This window comes from Gobius niger (assembly GCF_951799975.1).
Source record: "Gobius niger genome assembly, chromosome: 11".
Classification (NCBI taxonomy): domain Eukaryota; kingdom Metazoa; phylum Chordata; class Actinopteri; order Gobiiformes; family Gobiidae; genus Gobius; species Gobius niger.
The window spans coordinates 1,451,168-1,462,451 of record NC_136862.1 but is presented as its reverse complement, the minus strand read 5'-3'; the positions used below and the strand labels follow the sequence as shown (position 1 = coordinate 1,462,451).

General features: G+C 40.8%; 1 protein-coding gene across 1 annotated transcript in view; it reads right to left on the bottom strand.

The window, feature by feature from the left end:
- Positions 1 to 2,196: 2,196 nt before the first annotated feature.
- Positions 2,197 to 11,284, bottom strand: part of LOC306969921 (F-BAR and double SH3 domains protein 2-like) — a 55,973-nt gene continuing 46,885 nt past the window's right edge. The window contains exons 13-20 of the mRNA XM_079565710.1: positions 10,436 to 10,591; positions 9,235 to 9,372; positions 8,075 to 8,158; positions 7,806 to 7,989; positions 5,683 to 5,894; positions 5,397 to 5,604; positions 3,605 to 3,663; positions 2,197 to 2,301 (exon numbers count right to left, since the gene is read on the bottom strand). Coding sequence (XP_079421836.1) covers positions 2,218 to 2,301; positions 3,605 to 3,663; positions 5,397 to 5,604; positions 5,683 to 5,894; positions 7,806 to 7,989; positions 8,075 to 8,158; positions 9,235 to 9,372; positions 10,436 to 10,591 — 1,125 coding nt within the window. The 3' untranslated portion in view covers positions 2,197 to 2,217. The remainder of the gene's footprint in view (positions 2,302 to 3,604; positions 3,664 to 5,396; positions 5,605 to 5,682; positions 5,895 to 7,805; positions 7,990 to 8,074; positions 8,159 to 9,234; positions 9,373 to 10,435; positions 10,592 to 11,284) is intronic.

Here is an 11,284-nt window from a genome sequence, read left to right as displayed (position 1 = left end):
CATATCGGGACAATATCGTGACCATATCGTGACCATATCGGGACAATATCACGACCATATCGGGACAATATCGTGACAATATCGTGACCATATCGGGACGATATCGTGACCATATCGGGACAATATCGTGACCATATCGGGACAATATCGTGACCATATCGGGACAATATTGTGACCATATCATGACGATATCGGGACCATATCGGGACAATATTGTGACCATATCATGACGATATCGTGACCATATCGGGACAATATCGTGACCATATCGGGACGATATTGTGACCATATCGGGACGATATTGTGACGATATCGGGACAATATCGTGACCATATCGGGACAATATCATGGCGATATCGGGACGATATCGTGACCATATCGGGACAATATCGTGACCATATCGGGACAATATCGTGACCATATCGAGACAATATCGTGACAATATCGGGACAATATCGTGACCATATCGGGACAATATCGTGACCATATCGGGACAATATCGTGGCGATATCATGACAATATCGGGACCATATCATGACGATATCGGGACCATATCGGGACAATATCATGACGATATCGGGACAATATCGTGACCATATCGTAACCATATCGGGACAATATCGTGACCATATCGTGACGATATCGTGACCATATCGGGACAATATCACGACCATATCGGGACAATATCGTGACAATATCGTGACCATATCGGGACGATATCACGACCATATCGGGACAATATCGTGACAATATCGGGACCATATCGGGACAATATCACGACCATATCGGGACAATATCGTGACCATATCGTGACCATATCGGGACAATATCACGACCATATCGGGACAATATCGTGACAATATCGTGACCATATCGGGACGATATCGTGACCATATCGGGACAATATCGTGACCATATCGGGACAATATCGTGACCATATCGGGACAATATTGTGACCATATCATGACGATATCGTGACCATATCGGGACAATATCGTGACCATATCGGGACGATATTGTGACCATATCGGGACGATATTGTGACGATATCGGGACAATATCGTGACCATATCGGGACAATATCATGGCGATATCGGGACGATATCGTGACCATATCGGGACAATATCGTGACCATATCGGGACAATATCGTGACCATATCGAGACAATATCGTGACAATATCGGGACAATATCGTGACCATATCGGGACAATATCGTGACCATATCGGGACAATATCGTGGCGATATCATGACAATATCGGGACCATATCATGACGATATCGGGACCATATCGGGACAATATCATGACGATATCGGGACAATATCGTGACCATATCATGACCATATCGGGACAATATCGTGACAATATCGGGACAACATCGTGACCATATCGTGACCATATCGTGGCGACATCGTGACCATATCGTGGCGATATCGGGACCATATCGGGACCATATCGTGACCATATCGTGACAATATCGTGACCATATCATGACCATATTGTGGCGATATCGCGATGCGCTTTTGTCACGGTTCGTGCGTCGTACAGAAACAGAGCACTTCGTTAATGCAGCTCTGGTTCAGATTTCACAAACGCAAAAACAAAACATTCATAGTTTTTCTAAACATTTGCACAAATCCCTTTAAACCCGGGATCTCTGTTCACTTTGTTCTGAACACGATGAACACGATCTGTGAACAAGTACAAGGACTAAACGTTACTATTTTACTGAAATATCGTCTTGGCAACTCCTTCTCCCGGTGAAGTCCCATCGTACACATGTTTTTAAAGCAGAAGTATCTCTCACACAGATCGGAGACTCTGCTTTAAACGACGCCTCGAGTTTGGATAAAACGGGAAAACTTTTGTGCTAAACTTTTTGTAAAACCAAAAAAGTAAAAGCTGCAATTTCCTCAGAAAATGCAGCTGAACCGGAGTCGCTTTGTTTTGCTTTAACATGGGGACAAAGGCCTCCTCGCAGGCAGGGGGCAGCACTGACGACAGGAACACTTAAGGCAGGAGATTCTCCCTACGACGGTTCATCTTTTCCCTTTTCAAAGTATAAAACGTGAGTTAGTGAAATGTGTAAAAGTATTTTCATAAACGTCTGCTGTGAATAAGTCTTGTTTTTCTTGTTAAAGGTTTGAAAGGCACTGATCGACGTTGTCACGGCGTCAGGTCCGGGGGGCGTGTCCGGGGGGCGGGGCGTCCGGCCGTCACACCAGAGTGATCTCCACCTCCTCGCGCCTCTTCACCTGACCGCGAGGATGCTGCTTAGGCGGAGGCGGAGCCGCACGGACCTGCCGCACAAACAGGAGGGTTAGAAACAGCAGGGTTTATATCGGGGCGACGTGACGAAAAGTTTCCATCACTTTTGTAGGTCTTAGCTTTCAAATGAGGCGTCACATTGTTGATCTCCAGTCGAGAAGCTTTTAGATTTGGGTGAAGCCCAGTATAAAAAAACATGAATCTAAAAGGAATTCCGTGGAGTCTGGTGCACCACAAGGGTCAGTTTTGGGACCGTTATTATTTATTATTTATATTAATGATTTTGCTTCTGTTTCTACGACCGCCTTTCCCGCTCTTTTTGCTGATGATGCCGATCAAAAAAATCATAATAAAAAGACGAACTGGGGAAAATGCACTCGTTAGTGTTAAGGCGAAGTCAGAGGTTAAACCCCTTAACTCCCACCTGAACGAGCACATTTTCTCCAGTTTGGCTTTACCCCAATCCAAAAGCTTCTGGAAAAAAGCTGTGAAAATAGCAACAAAACTGAGACGAAAACAATGATGGAAATGCGACAAAAAACTGACGAACAAGTCACAAAAATGTGACAAAAAAGTGACAAAAATCTGACAAAAAAGTGACAAAAATGTGACAAAAATGTGACAAAATATGACAAAAAATGACAAAAAAAAGTGACAAAAATGTGACAAAAAAAGACAAAAAAGTGACAAAAAAGTGACAAAAAATGACAAAAAAGTGACAAAAATGTGACAAAAATGTGACAAAAAAATGACAAAAATGTGACAAAAATGTGACAAAAATGTGACAAAAAATGACAAAAAATGACAAAAATGTGACAAAAATGTGACAAAAAAATGTGATAAAAAAATGACCAAAAAAATGACAAAAATGTGATAAAAAATTGACGAAAAAATGACAAAAATAACAAAAAAGTTACAAAAATGAGTTGAATACCCAACTAAAAAATGATGGGAAAAAAATGTGATGACGTGAGGAAAAAGCTCCTCTCGGTTCAGGCGGGAGTTAAGAGGTTAAAATATGTATTTGTGGAAGTCACAATTACGCTAATTTGGGCCAGGCTGGTCAGAGTCCAGGGCAGTTTTTCAGTCCAGGTCCGACCCTGGTTTATATTATCCACCACAACGTTCACTTTCTGAGGATCGGGTTTCCTCCTGGACCTCCTTAAACTCTCTCTGTACAAGGTTAGTTTGGGAAATTTTGAAAAACTCTACATTTTGGTAAACGTCCTCCAACATGGCCGTGGCGGTCCACGTACAGCCTGATTTAGTTTTGTAGTTTTGTTTTATTCGGCTACGCAGAAACTTTCCCGGATGTTTGTGACCGTGGTGTCTCACCGGGCGGATGGATCCAGACGGAGACTCGGGGTATTTGGGCGGCTGAGAAGAGACCGGACCTGGAGCACAGAGGGAAACAACAGAGGGTCAAACAGAGGGTCAACAGAGGGTCATGAGGAAACAGAGGGCCAGGGTTAAAAGTCTCTGTTCTCACTGTGGAAGGGGCTCTTGGGCGGCGGGCGCTGGTGCCCGTTGTGGCTCTGATTTTATCACATTTTTGTAATTTTTTTATCACATTTTTGTAATTTTTTTATCACATTTTTGTCTTTTTTTATCACATTTTTGTCTTTTTTTAATCACATTTTTGTCATTTTTTATCAATTTTTAGTCATTTTTTTTATCACATTTTTGTCATTTTTTTTATCACATTTTTGTCATTTTTTATCACATTTTTGTCATTTTTTTGTAATTTCTTGTCACATTTTTGTCATTTTTTTATCACATTTTTGTCATTTTTTTATCACATTTTTGTCTTTTTTTATCACATTTTTGTCATTTTTTTGTAATTTTTTTGTCACATTTTTATCACATTTTTGTCATTTTTTATCAATTTTTTGTCATTTTTTTATCACATTTTTGTCATTTTTTTATCACATTTTTGTCATTTTTTTGTAATTTCTTGTCACATTTTTGACATTTTTTTATCACATTTTTGTCATTTTTTTGTCACATTTTTGACATTTTTTTATCACATTTTTGTCATTTTTTATCAATTTTTTGTCATTTTTTTATCACATTTTTGTCATTTTTTTATCACATTTTTGTCATTTTTTTGTAATTTCTTGTCACATTTTTGACATTTTTTTATCACATTTTTGTCATTTTTTTGTCACATTTTTGTCATTTTTTTGTCACATTTTTGTCATTTTTTTGTAATTTCTTGTCACATTTTTGACATTTTTTTATCACATTTTTGTCATTTTTTTGTCACATTTTTGACATTTTTTTATCACATTTTTGTCATTTTTTTGTAATTTCTTGTCACATTTTTGACATTTTTTTATCACATTTTTGTCATTTTTTTGTCACATTTTTGTCATTTTTTTGTCACATTTTTGTCATTTTTTGGTCACATTTTTGTCATTTTTTTGTCACATTTTTGTCATTTTTTTATCACATTTTTGTCATTTTTTTATCACATTTTTGTAATTTCTTGTCACATTTTTGTCATTTTTTTGTCACATTTTTGTCATTTTTTGGTCACATTTTTGTCATTTTTATCACATTTTTGTAATTTCTTGTCACATTTTTGTCATTTTTTTGTCACATTTTTGTCATTTTTTTGTCACATTTTTGTCATTTTTATCACATTTTTGTAATTTCTTGTCACATTTTTGTCATTTTTTTGTCACATTTTTGTCATTTTTTTGTCACATTTTTGTCATTTTTTTGTCACATTTTTATCACATTTTTGTCATTTTTTTATCACATTTTTGTAATTTCTTGTCACATTTTTGTCATTTTTTTTATCACATTTTTGTCATTTTTTATCACATTTTTGTCATTTTTTTGTAATTTCTTGTCACATTTTTGTCATTTTTTTATCACATTTTTGTAATTTCTTGTCACATTTTTTTGTCACATTTTTTACATCAATTTTCCGTCACTTTTTCGTCACATTTCCATCATTGTTTTCGTCTCAGTTTTGTCGCTATTTTCACACCTTTTTTCCAGAAGATTTTGGATTGGGGTAAAGCCAAACTGGAGAAAATGTGCTCGGTTCAGGCGGGAGTTAAGGGGTTAAAACACATATTTAGTAAAAAAGTATTTACAAAAAGTTTAAAGTACTGACTGTGGAAGGGGCTCTTGGGCGGCGGGCGCTGGTGCCCGTTGTGGCTGTGGTAGGACGGGGGGCGGCCGATGGGGGAGGCGGCGGCGCTGGACGGGCTGGACTGCGGCGAGGAGGCGGTGGGCGTGGCTAAGGGGCTGCTGTGGAGAGGCCCGGGCGGGAAGGGGCTCCGCGGGGACTGATCGCACTGAAGCGCCGCCGACGGAGACGCCTGAGGACGATCACAGGAGAGTCAGGCGTCTGGAGGAGGAAACATCTGCGCTGCTGTTAGAAACGTTTGATTTTTCACCTGCGCGCCGTCGCTCTGAGCGTCCGCGGAGCTCGTCAGATCCTCCACCAGCACCGCGGGGAAGACGCCCACCGTGCCGTTGAACTCGCCCTCCCAGAAGCCGTCGTCCTCGCGCGTCTCTCGGCTCAGCACGCGGATGATGGCGCCTTCGGGGAACGACAGCTCGTCCTCCGTCTGCCCGGCGTAATCGTACAGCGCCTTCGCCAACGACACTGAGGCGCAAAACACAGGCTTCACCAAACACAGGCTTCACCAAACACAGGCTTCACCAAACACGGCCACAGAGCGTCTGAGGCGGATCCACTTTCTCTGACACGTGTGATTCTGCTGTTGAAGCACTTTCAGTCACGAGTGAACGACTCTGTGAAATGTGACGCAGTAAAGAGGCGTGGCTTATACAGGTGTGATGCTGTGTGTGTGTCTGAGAGTCAGCGTCAGCGAGAGGGCTTGTTCTGATTGCTTATTCATTGCACAAAACAGGGTTCAAGACTAACTTTTATTTTAGTAGCGCTGGTGCTACCAACTTTTTCATTTGGTCGCACAGACAATATTTTGGTCGCACAGACTCGAGACACAATATCAAAATTCATCATTTTAATAAATTAAAACAAGGACAATTATAAACATTACTTAACTTAACTTATAATTGATCCTAAAAATAGATTAAAATTGAGTTTTTAATATTAATAATAGTGATTTTATATAGTTTTATTACATATTTTTTGCATTGTTCTGCTTTGATTTTGTGTTTTCAATCCATTATAATTCATCTTCCTTGACAATTGCTTGTCTCTTTCTTTCCAAATCTGCAACATCACTGTCACTTGCAGGATATTCACTTATAAAATTATGTATTACTGCCAATTAAGACCGTAATAATCACAGTCTGTTTTAGCCTAAAGCCTAAATAAAATACGGGAGCTGAATCTGCTGCGGCTCAGGGGGAGGGCGGGTCATAACAGCAGCGCTTAGCTTTACGTTAGCTTTATGTTAGCTCTCCGTTAGCTTTACGTTAGCTCTCCGTTAGCTTTATGTTAGCTCTCTGTTAGCTTTACGTTAGCTCTCTGTTAGCTTTACGTTAGCTCTCCGTTAGCTTTACATTTGCGCTCTAAAACAAGCTTTTTCTGACCGCGAGGAGATCAGAGCGAGCTCAGGTAGGAACATAAACCGCTGATCTCTTTCTGCTCCTGTCTCCTCCTCTCGTGCGCGTGCTTCTGTCTGACCTGCGCTCGTGAGCTCGCCGCTCGGCTGCAGCGCTACCGCCCCAAAAGGCGAACATAAAAGTGAAAATAGATACTTCTTTGGGGAATAAAGTGTCGGAAAGTGCGCATTGGCAGAAAGTAATAGAAGGTTAATTCATGTCGGGACACGTGGCTTCTGTTGCTGTCTGTATTTCACCTGTCCCTCGGACAAACAGGGAGAGCGGGCACTTGCCCGGACAAAAACGTTTAGCGTAAACTACCAGCTGGTGGGTGTGTGCGTGTTTGTGCAGTGTGTGTGTGTGCGTGTTTGTGCAGTGTGTGTGTGTTCTCAGAGGAGTGCTCTGGAGACGCTGTTTATAACGTTATTTGCAGCACTCCTCATAAAGCCTATTAGACTTTCTTTCTTTTTTTTGCTCGCACAGGTGCTACCACTTATTTTTTTTACTCGCACATTCTCTAAAAATAGTCGCATATGCAAGCATTTTGGTCGCAGTCTAGAACCCTGCAAAATGTGACAAAAAAAATTACAAAAATGTGACAAAATGTGACAAAAAAAATGTGATAAAAATTTGACAAAAATGTGATAAAAAATGGACGAAAAAATGTGACAAAAAAATTAAACAAATTTGATAAAAATTTGACAAAAAAAGTACAAAAATGTGACAAAAAATGTGATAAAAAAATTACAAAAAATGCGACAAAAAAATGACAAATAATTGACGAAAAATAAAGATCCTCTCGGTTCAGGCGGGAGTTAAGAGGTTAAACGATGTGGATCCTTTTAGAACCAGGTGTTACTGAAAAGCTGAATCGATCTTTATCCACATTATTATTCATGTACAAACTCATGTAGCTTTAGTCTAAGTCTAGTGTCTGACCGACATGAGGGCGTGAGTCTGAGGTCAAAGGTCAAAGCCTCACCGCTGGCGTCTCCGTTGACCCCGCCCGAGTGCAGCTCCAGCTCGGGCTCGGTGGAGTTGCTGGACGAGTGAGAGCGAGCGTCCAGAGCGGCCAGCGCCTGCAGCATGCTCAGCAGGCTGTTGGACGAGGGCAGCTGCAGGTACTTCTCCGGGACGTAGCCCACCTGCCCACTGCGGTTCCTCGCCTGGACCAGAGAGAGACACAAGAGTGAGACGAGACGCAGCAGAGGTCAGAGGTCACGAGGAGGAGGAGAAGAGCTGTGTCCTGACCTTCACCCAGTCCTCCATGTCTCCGTCGTCGATGACCTCCAGGACGTCCTGCTCCTCGATGGTCAGCTCGTCGGGCTGAGACGCCTGGACACAAACACACGAGGATCAGAGAGACGTCCTCGAGGATCAGTGAGACGTCCTCGAGGATCAGTGAGACGTCCTCGAGGATCAGTGAGACGATCACCTTTACAGGAGGATGTTTCTCCTCAAAGGGCCACAGCTGAGTGAAGGCTCTGGGTCTCTAACCAACGGCCTGGGTTTAAAGAGGGGGTGTTCTGCTTTTGTCAGTCCCATAGCACCAGTCTATATCACACTACAATGATGACAAACCTTCTGTTGGTCTGTAAATGCAGTAAATTAGAATAACTGCCTTGTATAAAATGTCTCTCTCAAAATGGCTGTAGTGAATGTCTTGAAATCGGCCTCTGTCTCTTTAACCTCTTAACTCCCGCCTGAACCGAGAGGATCTTTTTCCTCACGTCATCAGATTTTTTTTCCCATCATCTTTTTGCTGGGTGTTCAACTCATTTTTGTAACTTTTTTGTCATTTTTCGTCAAATTTTTGTATTTTTTTTTTGTCAAATTTTTGCAATTTTCACATTTCTGTAATTTTTTCGTCCATTTTTAAATCAAATTTTTGTCATTATTTTTGCCACTTTTTCATAATTTTTTCGTCACATTTTTGTCATTTCTTTTCAAATTTTTATATTTTTTTGTCAATTTTTTAGCACATTTTTGTAATATTTTTATTCACATTTTTGCAATTTTTTTGTCACATTTCTGTCATTTTTTCTTACATTTTTTGTCAATTTCTTGTGACATTTTTGCCACTTTTTCATCAATTTTTCGTCACATTTCCATCATTGTTTTCGTCTCAGTTTTGTTGCTATTTTCACAGCTTTTGTCCAGAAGCTTTTGGATTGGGGTAAAGCCAAACTGGAGAAAATGCTCTCGGTTCAGGCGGGAGTTAAGGGGTCACGAACCTCTGAGCCTTTAGACACGCCCCCTCCACACGCTGTCTGTGGCATCAGTGGGGAGGGGGTTCTGCTGAGGAGCAGTGGTTGGTTACTCGGCTGGTGACCAAAGCTCGGAGGCGTCTCCAGGAGGTGGGGGCGTTCCTAGGAGGACTCAGGAGTAGATTTCCCTTGTAGAGGACTTACCTTGTAGGAGTAGAGCACTTTGCAGGTGAGGGGGTAGTTGCGTAAGGTGCTGGAGGGGCTGGAGCTGCTGTCGTCCAGAGCTTCTCCACTGTCCTCCGTCTCCTCCTCCTCGTCCTCGCGCTCCAGGTCCGCCGTGCCCTGGACAAACGCAGCTTTAACGCCTGTGTAGGGCTGTGCAATTCATCGAAATTCGATTACGATTTCGATTACAACAGTAAACGATTACAAAATTAGCATAATCGCAAAAAATCGATTATATATATATATTTTTTTCTATTTTTTTTCGTTTAAAAAAAAAAAAAAAAATCAATCCTTTTTTTCCATTTTTTTTTCCAAATTTTTTTTCCATTTTTTTTTTTTCATTTTTTTTTATTTTTTATTTTTTTTGCAAAGCAGACTTGCGTTATTTCAGGCCGCTGGGATTATTTTCCCTTCGCTTTTTACGTGCCGTGGCTCAAGCTTTTGTCTAACCCATAACAAACGGCGCTGTGTGATGATGTCATCAGGCCGCGCTGCTCAGTTTACTTGGACAGATGTGAGGGCTGGCCAGCAGGGGGCAGGTGTGAAACAGAGACCTCTCTTTAATCAAGGCGTACTTGAAATCATTTGTACTTTTATAACTGTCCAGAAAACATAAAATATCATCATAATGTTTTGATTAATAAATAAATAAAATAAAGATAGACTTTTTTTTAAAGGCAACAAATAATCGTTTGAATAATCGTGATTTCAATTATGACAAAAATAATTTTGATTATTATTTTTTCAATAATCGAGCAGCTCTACGCCTGTACACTGCGCTCGGACACTCACACGGTCAGCTTTAACGCCTGGTCAGCTTTAACACCTGGTCAGCTTTAACACCTGGTCAGCTTTAACACCTGGTCAGCTTTAACACCTGGTCAGCTTTAACACCTGGTCAGCTTTAACGCCTGGTCAGCTTTAACACCTGGTCAGCTTTAACACCTGGTCAGCTTTAACACCTGGTCAGCTTTAACACCTGGTCAGCTTTAACACCTGGTCAGCTTTAACGCCTGTGCACTGTGGCTTTAACGCCTGTGCACGGCGCTCGGACACTCACACGGTCAGCTTTAACACCTGGTCAGCTTTAACGCCTGTGCACTGTGGCTTTAACGCCTGGTCAGCTTTAACGCCTGTGCACTGTGGCTTTAACGCCTGTGCACGGCGCTCGGACACTCACCGACAGCGAGGGGTCGTTGGCTCCGCCCAGGTTGTTCCAGCGCTCGTTCTCCAGCTCCTCCATCACCTGGTTCATGGCGCTCTTCAGCCACGTTTCCACGGCAACCCCGGCCCGGCGCAGCACGTCCAGACGCGCCTCCGCCTTCACCTTCACCGTCTGCGGCGTCACACGGGGGTCACACGGGGTCACACGGGGGTCACACGGGGGTCACACGGGGTCACACGGGGGTCACGGATTTACTGATATTTCTGTAGGTTTTAACCTCTTAACTCCCGCCTGAACCGAGAGGATCTTTTTCCTCACGTCATCACATTTTTTTTCCAGCATTTTTTTGTTGGGTATTCAACTCATATTTTTAGTCATTTTTTTGGTCAAATTTTTATCACATTTTTGTCATTTTTTGGTCACATTTTTGTCATTTTTTTGTCATTTTTTTGTCATTTTTTGTCAAATTTTTGTCAAATTTTTATCATATTTTTGTCATTTTTTGTCACGTTTTTGTCGTTTTTTTGTCGTTTTTTTGTCAATTTTTTGTCACATTTTTGTAATTTTTTTGTCCTTTTTTTTGTCAATTTCTGGTGACATTTTTGCCAATTTTCATACATTTTTCGTCACTTTTTTGTCAATGTTTTCTCACTTTTTTGTCACATTTGTGTCGTTTTTTTGTCAAATTTTTATCACATTTTTGTCATTTTTTTGTCACATTTTTGTCATTTTTTTGTCACAGAACAAAAATGTGACAAAAATGTGACAAAAATGTGACAAAAATTCAACAAAAAAAAATCACCAAAATTTAACAAAAATGTAACAAAAATTCAACAAAAATTCAACAAAAATTCAACAAAAATT